The 18,010-nt window shown below is 43.2% G+C and overlaps 1 protein-coding gene across 2 annotated transcripts in view; it reads right to left on the minus strand.

Moving 5' to 3' along the window:
- Positions 1–18,010, minus strand: part of LOC101062313 (vacuolar protein sorting-associated protein 13B) — a 231,129-nt gene that overhangs the window by 149,921 nt on the left and 63,198 nt on the right. For both annotated transcript variants that reach the window (XM_029839039.1, XM_011605289.2), the window contains exon 19: positions 17,590–17,769. In XM_029839039.1, the coding sequence (XP_029694899.1) occupies positions 17,590–17,769 (180 nt within the window). The remainder of the gene's footprint in view (positions 1–17,589; positions 17,770–18,010) is intronic.

Raw genomic sequence — 18,010 nt, forward strand, 5'->3', positions numbered from 1 at the left:
TTCGCACACACTCCAAGTGTGCTTTTTGGAGAATTTCACACAATTGCGCTGCGTATTTACAGAGCGCTACATGTTTTTGCTTGGGTGAGTGAAAAAAAAAGACTGTGGGTACTTGCTACGATCAACCTCCCTGCACCGAGGGGGGATTTAGGGGTGACGCTCCTTATAATGGACTGAAAACCACAAGGGGGCAGTGATGTAACAAGGACCTTCTGAAGCCTGGTACATCAACGAAAGACCAGAGAAACAGTGGAATGCTCAAAGCACAACTGAGGACTCGATGAGACGGGATTTTCTGTGAGGGAGAGAAGGGATATAGTGGAAGGAACGTTTCAAACAAAGAAATATGAGGGGAAAGCAAGAGGACAGGGGGAAAAAAGAGCAAGAGATGGTTGAAGAGAAGCAATGTTACAAGTAAGATTAGAACTAAGTGTCTAACAAATCCTAGCTGCTTGAATTAGATACTTCCTTTAAAAAAAGACCACCCAACTAATGCTCACCTGCAAAGTTAAAAACTGGAGTAATTGGTAAACAATACAGCTTTCAAACACTGACAGCACCTTGGCTGTTCCATATCTGAACGGAGCCCAACATTCAGACACAAAAACCTTAATTTAGACAGTGTTCTAAAAATATTAAAGCGGGCCCATCGGCATTATTGTTTGGTTGGGCTTCTACGGAAACACAGATGTATGCACACACAAACAGGACCCACTGGCCTCCCAGAGAGCTGTCCCAGTACAACCACAGGTCCCAGAGGGAGGCGCCCTGGTGTTTCTGCACTGACCCATTCCTTAAACAGGCCTGGAGACGTTACTGCTGCAGTCGGCAGAGAGCTTTGTAGTTCCTACCAAACATGACATGACCTCTTCGGTTGTCATCAACAGAAAAAGGGGTTCTTCTTTTTGAAATGTTTGCGTTAGACACACACACACACACACACACACACACACACACATGCACGCCGGCATTTCAGGTAAACAGGCCTGGAGGAAACAGGTGAAGATGATCATTGAATATGAAGGGGGCACCCTAAAAGGCTTTTCCTTAAGTAAGTATGGCTTGTGGTTCACCACGCAGTGATATGGATATTACTGCATTATGACTAGATTTTGTTTTTAATTCACATTATGTGCCGCTTCTTCTGTGGAATCAGGGTTGTATGTATTACTGGTTGTAAACCTCAACGGCCTTGCCTCAAGATGCAAGACAATACACTCGAGCGCTGGAACTGAATAGTTCTGGGAGACACTAATGGAAATATTGTGAATGGTAGACTTAAAGTCTTATTTTGAATTCCACAACAAAGATATCCCTGTTACAGTTTGTTTACTGGCTGTATGATTTTCTTTCAAACATTCTGCCCTGGTTCATACCGTCTCTGCCACAAACATGGTCCAATTTTCAGTGTGTATGTGTGTGATATTCTGCCAACCAGATGTCTGATCTTTGGCCTGTTTGTCTGCCTGTTTGTCTGTCTAATAGCCTGTCCTTAACTTGCTTTACATGTCTCTTTGCCTCATGCTGTTTTTCTCCTGCTCTGCCTCCCTGTCTTCAGCCTGCGAGGGCAAACCGCAGAGATGAAGAGTCCAGGGACCAGCGTAACACATGTGGCAACGCAGGAAGATGCACACTCACACAAAACCAAGTATTCTTGCTAGCAAACCGCAAACATTTCCATCCAAACTCGACACTCGCCCACCCCACCCATCACGGCATCATCCTGACAAAGCGTGAGCAATAAGCTATTTAGTTTGGGAAAATCATGCAAAAGCGAGAGGCTCAAAACAAGCCTGGGAGACAGGGACTATTCCTGCTTTCGCTCGTAAAAGTGCAAATGAGTGACACCACATATGGAAGTGACTGTGGTTACTTGCTACCATCAGCGTTGCTGGCTTTATGATTTTCTTGAAACAGTCTGTGCAGGTCTGTTCAGTGCCAAAGGCTGCCCAGTCTTTGTGTGTCGATCTGCCAACCACACGTCTGAGCTTTGGCCTATTTGTCTCTCTAATACCCTGTACAGTACTTGCTGATCTGATGATCTGTAAAAGTGAAAATGATCACCGCTAACAGCTTTTTAATCCTCCTTCCCTGTATATCTTCCCTCAGTCCCAGTCCTCACAAAGTAATTGGGTTTCTCTAGAATTTTTGTGTTCACTTCAAAAGCTGCTGGTAATTACTCACATGTATTAAAGTGGAGACCACAACCAGCCATGCTGCCTCAGTCTTCAAGCTGCGAATGGTGTTTATTAAGCCTCTGTTCAGAGGCCAAATTTTCAATGTTAATAAAAAGCAGCATTTTTCACTCGGTGGCAACTCGGTGCGGCGGCCTCACCGAAGTCACATTTTCTGCGTCAGATGTATGTCACTGTGTGTGTAAACGTCCACATTAAAAGCGCTACAGTCATCACTGCTCTGTCTAGTTTACAAGAATGTTGACACAATTACTCATCGTGGATCTGAGAGTTATAGTGGTACTCTGTTTCAGGCTTGCATTATATTAAAGTGGCTTTGCTGATTTATCTACTCGCATGGAAACACTTCTAAACACTAAAGCTACTTAAGGTGAGCCAGTGAAGTTCTATTCTAGCTAACCTGCTATCCGGAGTCTACCAGTTGAGGGAGTGAGATCTCAATTGTCTGTTGTTAGTCTCTTTTTCTGACAACCGTCTCCAGCACCCTGCTGCTCCATGCTGCTTTTTCCCTCCCCTTCCAAAGATGACCTCATGTTCACACCTGGGACAAGGGCAGGGGGTTCATTAGAGACTCTTTAGACTACTTTGACATCCCAAAAACCCTGACAGTTGTGTCAGGCCACTACGTGCCCACACATTGACACTACCACCTGGAGTGAAGGCACCAGCTGAGTGGTTCTGTTGGATGTCAAGATAAGGCGTCTTGGTTTCAGATCATATCAACTCAGATCCCCAGATGACACAAGATTACATCAGATTTAGTTGGGCTATATAGGTCATGTTTACTTGAAACCATTAGTTTGGTAGTTATGTGGACTATCTGAATGATATTTGCAATGGCCCATCAGCAGTTAATCACATTCTCTCCTTCTCGGCTTCTGGCTGTGGGCATGGTGGCCTCTGCAGCAGCAGCAGAAGCTCCTGTGAAGGTCTCTGATAGCGCCAACAGTCTGTGAGCTCAGATAAGAAAAGTGTGAACAGCGCTGTAAGCCTGTCACAGCAGGGGGCTGGAATGACAGAACGTTAGAGGTTCGAGGAGAGAGGAAAGGATGTTATAGTGCTGTCCAATGCCAGGCTTCCCATTCATCATTAATATCATTATAAAAGGAGGAATAGGCCTAATCAAGTTTCTATTAATTCTATGTATACTAATATTAAGGAAATCTATGCTTTAAAAATGTAATTATGCTATTTTCCTATTTATTATTTAAAAAGTATCAATAAAAAAAAGTAGAAAAATAAATGACATTTTCTTTCTGATACAGGTGAGGTGGTTTTTGTTCATGCGTGAATGATCAATGACAATTTATTTTTATGTTCTGAATAAAAAAAAAATCATTTACATCTCTAGAACTTGGCTACATTATATTAAGATGCCCCATAGTCTGCCCTGTTATAAAATACTTTCGATCTATCAAGCCATAAATCCATCATGTGACACGGTAGCCCAGCCCCCTTGACGAGCCCCACCCTGCCTGATTCTTATCACAATGTCACACTACCAGTCCCCCACCATCATTTCACACACCCCCCGTTGTTGTGGAAAAGCACGACGGCATGACCTTTGACATCTTAAGCAAGAGGCATTAAAGAGGCTCTTAAGCAAAAGTGACAGACTGGTCAGATTGGGCAGATTGGGCCGACAGGGCGACTGGCTGACTGGCCTGGAGGCTAAGAGGGATCCAGAAGTAGCGGCACTGAAACGCGGCCGCCAACACATTGAAGGTGGCAGAGGTGGTGGGAGAGTGTTGGCCATCACAGGGCTTACAGATTAGCCTGGCTTATTATTTTGCTATAGGAGCCTCTAACGGTCCTGGAATTGACACGTCGCTTTACCTCCTTGCTGCTCAAGCCCGGGTTTCTGCCAGCAGAATCTGTCAGACGCAGTTATGGATGGCAGCACGAGAGGGATTTAATCATTCCGCAATGTTGGAGAAGCGAACAATTGCTGCCAAGCTCAGCAACAAAGAAGCACATAAATGTGGACACCCACTCGCATCAGAAAATACAGACAGACACACGTGTGCCAAAGCACAATGCTCTGCCCTGGTCCAAGATTTCCACCACAACAAAACTGCACATTAGTACATGTCTACACAGATAAAAGGCTTCTCCTTTTAAATTTTAATGATTTGCTACAACTGGTGAAGTGACGACAAGTGAAAAATATGCAAAGTGCAACAAAAGGACAATGACGCGGTCACAAAACAGTGATTAATCAGAGAAAAAATGAGAATTAGATCAATGTGTTGATAAAGCTGGGACACAAAGAACAAAAGTCAATAACTTATGCTTAAAGAGGATAATACTTCTACACTGTGATTCAGTGTACTAATAATGACCAAAAAAGGGTTCAAATGACGGTTACGCCACCAAATGGGTTCCCACAGGGGAGCGGGTGCTACTCACGTCTTTAAATGTTGTAAAAGCTGGTAATGCTAAAATTTTTCATTAGTCAAAGTGAGAAAGAACTTGAACCAAGCTTGGATCTGAAGAAATTTGACTCCAGAACAGTTGCAAATTTATCTGGACTGTAGAATCCAGAAACAATAGATTGTGCTGTGAAGTGGAGAGAAGCCTTTCTCTCAAATATGTATTTAAATCTGTTTATAAATGTATTTTCCCAGCCACCCTTTGGTCTGAGGTAACAGGCCCCTGTGGGTTATGTTCTACTGCATGCAGAGCACCACACATGCAGACAAGCCATCGATCTCCCCGTGTGGAGAGGCATACAGGATTTAGTGTCTACACCTGGCCAGAGATCTTCTGCTTGTCTAAAAACCAGGCCTCCCAGTGACACTTTAAAACAGAACAGTCTCATTCAGCAGTCAATCAGGTGTCTTCACTTCCTCCCTTCCCGAGATCTTTCACAGATCTCTCTCAGTTATGTCACGGTCATCTATTATTGTTTTAACTCTCTTCATTTATACATATAACTCAAGCGTCTACATGGCATTAATCCGTAGTTATTATTGAAGCAGGACCTGCCAAGTCAGTAGTCTGACTTTACTGATATGGAGAAGCATTAAGTGAGTTTAAAACACTGATTTTATACTATCTGTGTAATGTCACTGTAATGACTGGTTAGTCGTAAAAAACATTAAAAATTCCAGATTTGTTCCCAGTTCTTGTGATAGATGTGTTTACGGTTTCTCCATGTGCATTCACACCAACACACACCATCCCCTCAAAACCTCCCTTCCTTTGGGAAAGACTTGATGCTGTAATGACCCCAAACCACTTCCATGCTGTTCAGGGTTAACAGAGGCTGTTTCAGACGTCATCCTATGGTGGTGAGTAGATGTTTGTGGTGGAACCATGTGTGTCTTCACTTGTGTGTATATGTGTGTGTGTATGTATGTGTGTGTCTAAGTTTAAACTCACCTCATTCTAAAGTAAGACATTATAAGCTGCATGCTTTAAATGCATTTACCTCTGACAAGAGCCCCTGGGTGCTACTGACCAACAGGAGCACAGCAGAAACCCTTAACATCTGCAGTAGTTTAACATAAACACATGGGTACAAAATACCTACACACTTCCTATCCTTAATGCGCACACAAAAGCGCATGCACAGTGGAAGCTCAGAGTGCCCCCCACTGCTTTCATCTCGTCTTCACTCAGATAAATTAGCTGCCTGCTGGTCCCTGGGAAAGTGTGCCTCCTAATTTGGGGATTTTGCCTTAACACATTTTTTCCTCCCCCAGCAAGAGAAAAACTGTTTCAGAACATTTTGAAGCCAGAACAGCCTCTGCTCAACAAATACTTGACATCACTCTAAAACACATCGACAGAGACAGATAACCAAACACACGCTCAAAGCCAGGTGCTGCAATGAATACATATTTAAGCTGTATGATGCTAATGTCAGAAGACCTTCCCTAATGGTTCCATCAGCCAAAGAGCTAGACTCGGCTCTCTGGCAAATGTTCTCACCTCTGCTGAGACACTCCCAGAAGCAAACGTGTCGCCTCTGTGACAGCATCAAACCACAATCCAGGTCCCCAGAGTCTGCACACTTTGCAAACTGATTGAGCTAACACACACGGCGGCAAAGACGCACATTAGCCGCAGCTTTCAAAACACTGGATCGTATGGCGCGCTAAAATGTTTGCCTTTTTAATTTTTGTAATGAGCATGTTTCAAGCTTGATATTTTTCCACGCCCTTCACTCGCTCTCCCTCTGATCTCAGAGATCAGAATGTCAGAATGTGCATTTATGCGTCATGACATAATGACAACCTCTCAGTTCCGGGCAGTGTTCTTTCTTTGCTTATTATTTCTTTTCCTGTGAAAATAAAAGAAATCCCAGAGACTTACCATAATTACAGTCAGTTTCTCTAGAACTCTGATGTTTCTAATAATGCCAAAATGACTAATATGTTTTTTAAAAAACCTTAGATTGAAGACTCGGGGTTAGAAAAAGGTCAATGAGGGGAGAAAAGGCTGAGATTATGAATGTGTTTGAACTGTCCTCATCATCCTTTTATTTAGTTATACTCTCATCCTAAAATTTCACAGAAGAAACTAGAGGAACTCGAGTTAGGAAAACCTGGTGAATCTGCAGGACTATTGGTACTGTTCATTCAGGGGTTGATTTCCAGAGAGAATTCCGCTCAGAGGGCAGGTTATCACCAGATGGCTCCATTGGATATATGCAGTACAAATTAATAAAGACCAAAAGCTACTTTAATCTCAGAAGAGGCCAGATGAACTAGATGAACTTGGAACTTCCGCAAGGGAATTCTAGAACTTATTGTATTACTTATTGTTTTTGGGTCAAAAATTTGACAAAAAGGCCGTAAAACTTTAATTGATTGGAAGACTAATCTTAAATTTATGAAAGCTTCCTCACCCACCACACCAGAACTCTCTCTGACCTGGAGCCTCTGACACTGCAGCCTGCACTGGACAGATAACCCAGTCGCCTTCTAAATGCGTTCCCCTCAACAGGCAACATTAACATCTCTGCCACAGCCTGGTGGGAGAGTGAGCGGAGGTTAAGTGGGGTGAGAGGGTGGCAAGGTAAGACACTGGGACCAGGATAGGTTTGAAATTTTAAGGAAGAGGTTGGAGGTTGTAAAACGAAAGAACAAGCAGGAGCAGAGAGAAAAGGGGGGCATGTGAGACGACCCATGTTTTAGAGCAGACGCGGTGATGAAGGTGTGAATGGGGCTTAGAGTCAGCACAGAGACGTTAACCTGCTCTGTATATTCTGCTCTGGGTGATGCTCTAAATCAGTCCCAACTGACAAAACGATGAGTTCGTGTTTAGAGAGTGCTTAAATTACTGGCAGTCTAAAAAATACAAACTCTCATTTTTAGAATACAAATGTAAAGGCAGCGTGGATTAAATGTGCACTTCTGTTGCTGCACATAGACATGTATATGAATTCTAAAAACAGCTGCACAGAAACCCAGGAGCAGCGATTCTTGAACCAATTCAGATGTTTCAAGCTCCGACTGCAGGTCAGCAGAGGAGAGAAGCGCGAGTAGTCTGACATAAACCAGGCTATTGAGAGCCCACTCCCTCTAGCCATTATTGATCAGAGCTGAGCTAAACCATCTCAGTCACACTGTGACACTGGGGTCAGCAGCAAACAGAGGCCCCCAAATCTTTAGATAAATTATTATTTCCCCCAATAATTCTGAAAATACCACTCACTATTTTATAGGTGTCTGTGGGAGAAAGGCACTGTGTGTTTAAAGACTTGCCTCCCTAATGTCTTAAATAAATCAACTAATTGAATAAAAAATATGACATCACCTCAGGAAATTTGAGAATAAGAATAGAATAGAATTTTACACTGTACCATAAAAATTTAGTGGAAAGAGATCCAATACTTTTAGAATGGAATTATGGAGCCAACTTGTAAAGAACTTATTTCTTCATAAGTCATTTAAACAGTAATTAGAATCACTGCCAATCACTGTGCTGAGAGGATCTGGAGAAACCTAATTGTTCTTAGTCATTCCAAAATTAATCTTGGTTCTCCAATGGGACATGATGATGTTCCTGTGTGGTCTTGGGGGGACTCTGACAACGAATGAGATCACTGGACCAGAGAAAACCAAAACCTCTAAATGCGATAAATATTATAGGGAAACAATGCGACAATAGAGGCAAGATTCTGATTAATCATTCCTCTGTCTGTCCCTGGAACAAACTCCAATAGTTGACAAAACAGAATTAATCAAGAGAAAAAAATAGAGACCTTGCATATGTTCCACAAATGCATAATTAGCTAAATTTATGTAGATTACCCTCAAATAAACAGATTATGCTTAACTGTGCAGGCTTTGAGAGTGCTTCTGAACATGAGCCAGCTCTGACAAAGAGCCAAAGACCTTGTAACTGGTACTATTGGGAGTGTTTGGTGTGTGGATGACAGTGTGTGAGAATAAGCCAGTTATATGGGAGAATTTAAAATTAGTGTGGGTTGTGTCACATTCCATTCTTGACTGAGCCTCACTAAATCCCCTCCTCCCCTTGGGTCTGGTTCCTACTGGCTGATTCTGTTAATTACTTTGCCTTTTTTTTTTTTTTATTTCTGTGAGAATTGTGAGAAATCTCTCCCACTGTCACTACTATCCTGCCCATAGCTACACCACAGCCCGACAACTATCACAAGCTAAATTAGTTTGATTAATCACATCATAGTACAGAGCTCTGCTCAAAAAACCACTGCATCAGCATCAAAAAGCGCGTACAAGCGTGTGTGTGTGTGTGTGTGTCCCTCTCATATCCATAATGTGGTTCAACTCATCTTATTACACATTTTCAAGTCTTCACCCTCACCAGTGCTGCTTCTCTGTGTGACTGTGGTTGGGCCAATTACATGCATCCTGCTTTGATTTACAAACTAATGCTGACTGCAGTTTTGTGGAATATGGCTTTGCCCACTGGGTGCATGCATGCTTTTTTGGTCAACAATGTAGCCTGGGAAAATGCTGGCGGAGCATAGCACAAGAGGAAAGTGGAGGGAGTAAAGGGGGAAGTGAAGAGGGACGGGCATGGTGAGAGGGAGGTGCGCCACGGCAGCTGAGCTGTGAAGAAGCTAATGGCCTCTCATCCCCTTCCCACGTCCATCGTGTGTTTTCTGACGGGCACTCAAGCAGCGAGACACATATCGGTTTGGCTACTGGCACAGAACTCCAGCCGACTTCAGTGCAGTTTCAATGGGTCAATTTGGCATCTGTCTGAACACTAGTTAGCCTGTATGGGACTTCAAAACTCTCAGAGAATGAATCAGTAACCAGCATCTAATGGCATGGGGAGGTGGTGGCTGATTTCACTCATAGCTGGCACGGCAGTGATGAGAGATGAAAGGCCCGAGCGTGGCTCACCGACTGACGATGAGAGCGATAAACTGCGGTTGTATAAAAGAGGCTTGATGTGGAGGCAACACCAAATTACTAATAATAATGTCAGTCTCTGTCAGCAAAGACAGGATGGAGAGGAAAATGTTGTAGCAAAGGAAAACAGCTAAACCACAGCTTGTCTCCGTATGTCTGGTGGTTTTCAAGAAGCTGGGAAATGAAAATTACGGGCAAGAGCTACTAATATAACTTATTTAAAAAGTGCTTGTTTAATCAGAATATGCACAATTACTTTATTCTAATGTATCACAGATTCAGACCATTTATGAAGTGCATCTATGTGGCTCAATCTTAGGTAATTTAAAACTGGCCCTCTACAGTCAGTCTGGACATTATCCCCTCTAATTTGCGAGAATAAAGCTCCAAGCCCCTGATTAGGTGATCCGGGGAAGCCAATTGTTTTGATTGTGCTGTGTGACGTTTGATCCGACTGTGAGGAATGTGGCGACCTTTGATCCAGTGACAACATTCAATTAGATAAGGTTAACTAAATTGACCTCCTCCACCCTTTTACTCAGCCTCGTGCAGAAGAAAGTGCAAAGAACTCGTATCCTACCAGTGTCCTACCACTTCACCTCACTCTCTTTTATTTACAGTATATATGTTTATTCCTGCTTAAAACTGTACTGAAAGCTCTTCATCTGCTTTTCTTCCTAACTTACTAATGATGAATGAAAAATCACAGATGGCAATGTAATTTGTCTCTCAAGCTCGACTTGCAATTTCTCATTGTAATAACTTTAGGCTCACATGGGAACTTTCATTGATTGTGTATATTGTTGGGTGTTTCAGTAAACTTCTGTTAGGTTCTTTACTGACAACAAGAGTTCCCTGGGAATGACATTACATGCAGTAGCTGGCAAGTTAGATCATTATATTCCAGCTGTTCAGTAACAAAGGGCAAGCATCTGCTATTCCCTGAAGAAGAACTCAATACTTAAGATGTTGTCTCAGTTTAAGGGTCCACAAGTTTGCATGCACACTGCCAAAACTATCACTCGAGCTGACCTGTAACTACTCATATACACATGGTTAAAACAGCATATTAAAATTGGAAAGTTCTCACCAAATGTGATGAAAGAGCCTCATTATGTCTTTGCCAGATAGACTTTATTGAAAGTGCTGCTCTAATGCTGTTTCCACTTTCATATGATGTGAAAAAATCTAATTACTTCTTCCTTTGCGTGTCCTACCCAAATGACAACTTTTAGAAGTTAAACAGCAGTGACCCAAAATGACCTCCTTTCACACTCCCAGGCTAAATCTTTAAATCTGACTGACTTATACACTACTATGTCGGCTTAGTCCGACAACAAACATCAGGAAAAACAGAGACCGCTACATTTCACTGGGCTGTAGTCTGTCATGGGATTCTGGCAACCCATTCCAGCTTTCGTCCAATCACATTTTAATGCATAATAAATGGCCAAACTTGTCATTGACAATCATTTTTTTGCAGTGTTTGGTGAGTTCTGTTATTGTACTTCACTGTTGCTATGACTATTTTCCTGCACAATCATTAAAGTGTCATTTTCTCTCTTTTCTAGGAAGAGTCTCATCTATTCTCCATTCTGAGAACAACTCCAACACACTGGCAATTTTTTTATTTGCTACTGAAATGAACTGAACTGGAGAAAGAATGAAATGGTCTCTGCAGGAAGCTGTTATATCACATAGGAGCAGAGGTTATCCTGAACAGCAGCTCTTGTCCAAGTCACACTCCAGCCCAGACTCATCCCCAGTCTCAGCTCTTATCCTCTTGTACCCAATCCCTGCCCCCTGCCCCTCAGCCTCACACTCCAACCAGGCTTTAAGCACTGTGAGAGTGGTCTAAGTAGCCCAGCACTTCACAGATGAACAGCTCCAGTAATGGGCCATGATTGACCTCAATAGCCAGCTCTGAGTGGGTTCCCTTGGGTCTAATCTCCGCATTACCTGCTCTGCTTCACACACACTGACTGACAAGAGATGATGAGAACGGCTGCCTCGAAGATTAAACAGGTTCTTTAGGAAGTTCAAGGCTGCTTAAACAAATAAACAAACCTTAATGCACTGCTTTCATGCGCCCAAACCAAAATGTGAGCATTAATGGACAGGTACCAATATAATATGTCTTGTATTTAAAAAGATTCCAGACCTAAATCATGAAAACTTGCTAATTTCCTCCAAATATTGGCTGCTGTGTTTGTTTCCTCACAAGGATGAAGAGTAAATGTGTTTTTAGCACCACTTTTTACTGTAGACTTATCAAGCAGAGAATGTTCAGAGCAGCAGCTTAAAGCCATCAAGCTGCTGCCTGAGACAAAGCCAGATTGTTGATTTAACACTCAGTGGATTGAGGGAACACATGAAAAGGAGGGAAAAGGAGCTTGATAGATGGACAACTGAATGTACAGAAGTCCTTTGAAAGACTGTATGGGAGGAGGCTACCAAGGGAGATCCCAAAATTCACACCCCATCTATGGTGTGAGCGCAACCTATTGAAAGGGTACGGTTTCAGGGCAGAGGCCAGGAGACCGGCAGACCATATGTGAAAAGTGTTTCTATGGATGTTTGTGTGCGTGTGCACCGTTCAGTGAGCACATTTACGTGTTTGGTGCAAAAGTGACAGATCAAAGTCAGGTGGCGCTTCGTTCCCACCTGCTCTCATTAGTCATTTGGACGTACAGAGCCTGACCCCACCTGTTTCTGACTGCTGCAGCCAGGACCTGACAGACTAACAATAATGGTGGCACTAAATTGTATTTCACTCTAATTATTAAGAGTCTTCATGCTATCTGCCTCTTATAAAAATAAATAATGGAAAATAATAGTAACTGAACAACTGTAATCTGTTTGAAAAGTAAATATGTTTTGGGTTACTGCACCAGGGGAATTCTCCAAGGATTAATACCATGTAACCTCTCTCCAACATGTTTAAATTAGGATTGAAGATCACTTTGTTCCCTCATTCCCACAGCTCCCATGGTATGGTAAAGAGATCAAAACTGCAGAGCTTTACAGGGAACATCTTTAACATTTGCTCTCCTCTCAGTGTGCTTGATTAAATGTAACATTTTGAGATCCCAGAGTTCTGAGAAAAGCATAAATCATTGTCTCGCAGCTGCTGGCGTGCCTGGGGAAAACACATGCTTTCCCCCTCTCTTTCTCCCTTGCTTTTAGTCTTTTCTATGATCATAAAGCCCACCCGACTTGTTGCTCCCTCCTCCTCTGGTGCAGTCGAGGATTGGGGGGGACACCTGCAGACTGTCGCTTGCCATGAGATTGAGCATAAATTCCAGCCTCTCACATGCCCTCTCGCCCTCTACCCGTCTGGACCTCTCCAAAGCCCCTTTAGTCTTCCCCATCCATCAACAGTGACAGGCCCAAGATCAAGCCAAGAAGAATCAGCCACTGTCCAGGGATCAAAATGATCAACTTTTCTCTGGAGAACTTAAATAATTAACACATAGTGCAGCCCTCACGATCAGTTTGAAGAACACTGCAAAGGCCTTCGGTTCACATGATCCATATTGCTCTGCTCTAATAAAATGCAAAAAAAATGTATACTGGTAGAATAATTACAGGTCGTTGGCCCCAGTTTGTGTACTGGCTCTAACCAGCAGCCTCCAGACTGCCAGTCCATTGTTTACTGCATTCATATTTGCTTAAAATCAACCGTTCTGTCTGTTGTTTTCCACAAGCACAATTTGTCTTATAGCTGTGGCGAGTTCTTCCATGTTTTTTTTACGCTACGTAAATGTATCACGGATGGCTCACTGTTCAAGGAGAACACGTGAAATATGTTTGCAGACGAAAACAACAGGGTAGTAGCCGCTGCCAAGGGGAAAAAAAAGGTCGTATAACTGTGAGCCCATCTGGAATGACTTCTCAATTAACAGAAATCATCTGGGACTGTTGTAATGCAAAGGCTAAAGTACAAGATATGAAATTACTAATTGCTTTTGGATCTGTAATAGAAGGCATTTCAAAGCAGTGCCGTTTCGTTCAAACCCATGTTTTTAATTGTGTTTAATTTATTAGAATGTTCCAACCTCAACTCTGTTAAATAAAAACATGTTAGTCTGGATATGCAAGAGTTCTACAAGTATAAAGAGACTTCCTCAATACCGTTGGACAGACAAATAATTTAATCTTTTCTTTACATAAACTGGAATTTAAATTCAGAGGTAAACAATTAGACAGAAAACAGATGTCACAATAGGATTTATCTCAATCTACGTGGATTAACTTTGTATTCCAAAGCAACATGGGGGAAGAATTTAAAGACAACTCAAAACTGTTATCAAAATACAAAATGGTGCATCAAAGGTTGCTATATTATTGATGCTTCCTTCTTCCTAGATTTTGCCAAGAGCTATAGTGGCAAAATGAAACGGAAAGGGCACGATTTGCTAGATTCTTAAAAAGGGAGAAATAGAAGACGTGGGAGAATCACCTTCTGGGATGAATTAAAAGATCCATAGGGAAAGTGCTGGCAATTTCCAGGGCCTGTCACATCCTCTAGCGAATGAGACAACACAGGGATCACACATACATGACCCGTTGGGGAAAAAGCAAAGGCAAGGCTTCTCTCAGTTTATACTCAACAGTAGTCAATCGCACAGCAAAGCGTGAAAATAAGATGGATTTGGAAGTGCTACAATTCATTGAATGCCTACTGGTAAACCTGATGTCCAAGTTCTGTGTCCTTAAATAATTACGCTTAAAACTAGCCAGTCCAATCCCTCGAGACTTTGCAATTTATCCTTAAACCAGAACTGACTAATCAAAAGTAAAATAGAATATAAAACTTGATTGCGGCCCATTACACCTTAATGTTTCCAGTATGTTTATGTTGTAAGATTTTTCTCTCAGGCTTTTACCCAAGTCTGCCACTCAACGTATAATGATCACACTTTAAGAATCCACAAAATGGAATCAACAGAGCCACATGGGAGGAATAAAATGTGTTTGATGGCAAGGCCAAGTGTTCCAACAATTCAGAAATGTCACCATCACAAAACGCTGAGCCTCTAAGTCTGTCCTATGGGAGCAAATGGTGAAGCCCATTTCAATGGTGCCATTACACCTTTCATCTCTGGCTGACAGAGGCGTTGCATCCATCATTTCATTAGGCTGGTTTTAACAGTCTCCTTCAGCCAACCTTCTGGATGACAGCAGGGACATGGGACATGTGGACCAACCTTTGATGTAAGGCTGAAAAGAACAGATTGTGATGTGTGTGTGTGTGTGTGTGTGTGTGTGTCTTAATCAATGGACCATTACATTCCATAATTACATTTTACAGAACAATAAATGTTAAAAAAACATTGCTTGCAAGTTATTAAATAAAACAGTAACATTCTTAACATGCTTTAAACTGCAACAATAATGTATCAGTTGTTATGTCTAATGGTAGTAAAATAAATAAAATGATATTAAAGGTGGGATGCTGAAAGAGTATTAAAACACAGCGAGGAAAGAAATAACAAACAACGACCCAGAGAGAGCGAAAAGAGGGTTCGCTGGGAGGTAGTGATGAGAAGTATTGCTCCACATCTGTGGGAGATATATCCAGGGCTTCTGGGAGTGAGCCCCTCCTACCCTTTCACCTTCATCATCCCCCCCCCCCCCCCCCCATTTCACTTTCTTGGTCTTCTGGTTTGTGTTTGGATCAGGTTTTAATATTCAAAAATATGCACTGTCTTTATGAGCCATTGCTTTGCTGAAATAATATGCACTCTAAATCAAAGTAATAGTCTGAGGCTGTGCACTAAATAGATTTTACAAGAGTTCCTAAAAATATCTCAGCCTGACAGAGTACAAGGAGTTGCGCAATACCTTGTCAAAAACACAATGTTGTTTTTAAAATCGACTCTGATGTCACTTTTTTAAATAATTGAATGGATGACAATGTTCATATTTATCAGCCACTCCGTTGCCTATGAAAGATCTCCATCTCTCCATTTATAGCAGCGTGCTGACGAGCATCCTGGCAGTCAGTGACTGACTGAGTGTCAGTTAAACAGCAATGAAATTCCTGTTCAGCAACGACCTCCCAACTCTACAGTCTCTAAACCGTACTTATCTCCTGACTTCAGTGCACCCCAGCGCTGCAGCTGCATTTTTCCACTTTCAATCTCAAATCACCAGACACGAGCTCTATTGCCATCTCAGTGCTGACATGTTTAATGCTCAGGGGCCAGACGTGATTCAGAGCCTAGTTTTCACATGCAATGGCCACAAAATGGATCTCTGTAGCCCTGCGTTAAAAGTGATGTACAGTTGTGACTCCGTCTGAAAACAAATACTGGAGGTGTATTGTTTTACACTGTCAACCCAGGTTTTCCTGTATACGTTGCTGGGCTGAGGCAAGAGGGGACGGATAAAAGATCATGTGTATTGTGAGAGGCTTTTTACGTACTTGGGAGCAACTGAAAGCCATGGTATGAAAAACACCGTAAAATACATCATTATCAAAGTGTTTCCAATCTTTCCAGAGGGGCAGACAAATCTGCCTGGTAGGAGAACAATTTACAAATGCAGTTGGGAGGGAAAGGTTAGTGATGACATATTAATACTGATGGAAGAAAGCACAGCAGGACAAATTTCTGCATGAAAGAACATTGGACCCCATGCTGGATAGATGAGGACATACCTGGCTACTGCTGCAGACATATGAGACGCACACAGTTGTAGTCATTAAATGTCCAACTTAGTAAATCAAGCTACGGGGCTCTAGCTGTGGAATCTGAATTGCATGTTTAGTGCTTTGGAAAGGCTACTGAACAATCTTACACGCCCCCTCTAAATACACATGCCTACACACTCACGCACTAACACGTGAAATATAATCTGTGGTGGAAGGACGCAAATTGCAACCTGACATCAGCATAGCCTCATCAACAAACCCCGAGAGGGTGGCTGTTTTCAGTCAGCTCAGCCCGGCACTGACAGAGACGGACTGCTGTTTAGAAAGTTTACTGTTTGTAAAGAGACAAAGAGTTGCCAGCTTTGTCTCAAAAGGGAAACACTTAAGAAGTAACTGAAAAGGGGGCATTGCATAACATAAACAACCTAACAAATCAAGATTGTTGCATTAGATGTTCAATAACTGAGATGGAATCCAACTAACAATGACAAGCATAGTTGCAAAATGAGCTTAGAACATCAAAATGGGGAGGGGAGAGGAGAGGAGAGGAGAGGAGAGGAGAGGAGAGGAGAGGGAGAGGAGAGGAGAGGAGAGGAGAGGAGAGGAGAGGAGAGGAGAGGAGAGGAGAGGAGAGGAGAGGAGAGGAGAGGAGAGGAGAGGGAGAGGGAGAGGGAGAGGGAGAGGGAGAGGGAGGAAGAGGAGGAGAGAGGAGAGGAGAGGAGAGGAGAGGAGAGGAGAGGAGAGGAGAGGAGAGGAGAGGAGAGGAGAGGAGAGGAGAGGGAGAGGGAGAGGAGAGGAGAGGAGAGGAGAGGAGAGGAGAGGAGAGGAGAGGAGAGGGAGAGGAGAGGAGAGGAGAGGAGAGGAGAGGAGAGGAGAGGAGAGGAGAGGAGAGGAGAGGAGAGGAGAGGAGAGGAGAGGAGAGGAGAGGAGAGGGAGAGGGAGAGGAGGAGAGGAGAGGAGAGGAGAGGAGAGGAGAGGAGAGGAGAGGGAGAGGAGAGGAGAGGAGAGGAGAGGAGAGGAGAGGAGAGGAGAGGAGAGGAGAGGAGAGGAGGGGAGAGGAGGGGAGAGGAGGGGAGAGGAGGGGAGAGGAGGGAAGAGGGAGAGGAGAGGAGGGGAGGGGAGGGGGAGAGGGAGAGGAGAGGAGAGGAGAGGAGAGGAGAGGAGAGGAGAGGAGAGGAGAGGAGAGGAGAGGAGAGGAGAGGGAGGAAGAGAGGAGAGGAATCCAACTAACAATGACAAGCATAGTTGCAAAATGAGCTTAGAACATCAAAATGGGGAGGGGAGGGGAGGGGAGGGGAGGGGAGAGGAGAGGAGAGGAGAGGAGAGGAGAGGAGAGGAGAGGAGAGGAGAGGAGAGGAGAGGAGAGGAGAGGAGAGGGTACCTGAGTTCCGACAGTCATCTCCCTGTTGAGGGACCTGGACAGAAAAGGCCAGCAGGTCAGGGGCCAGCAAAGACTCAGGTTTTCGAATCTCATTGAGCCAGCGGCTCATATGGAGTTCTTTGGTGTCAGATGGGCCCTGGATCAGGGGCACGAGCTTCTCCTTCACCCCCTCTCCCAGACCTAAGACACAAGATTCAAGGTAGATTAATGCACAGCTTTCAAACATTTACATCATGTGCATATTCTTGTATCTCTTTTCTTCTTGCATTTCATTATTGAAAAATGTGGATTTTACAGGATAATCTGCCAAATACTGTCACATTTGACCTTGTGACATGTGCACTACACTAGATCCAATAACATCCTTGCCATCAAAGACATGGCCAGGGACCAATGACAGGCCCCAGGAGAAAGCAGCAAC

This window comes from Takifugu rubripes, chromosome 7 (genome assembly GCF_901000725.2).
Source record: "Takifugu rubripes chromosome 7, fTakRub1.2, whole genome shotgun sequence".
NCBI lineage: Eukaryota > Metazoa > Chordata > Actinopteri > Tetraodontiformes > Tetraodontidae > Takifugu > Takifugu rubripes.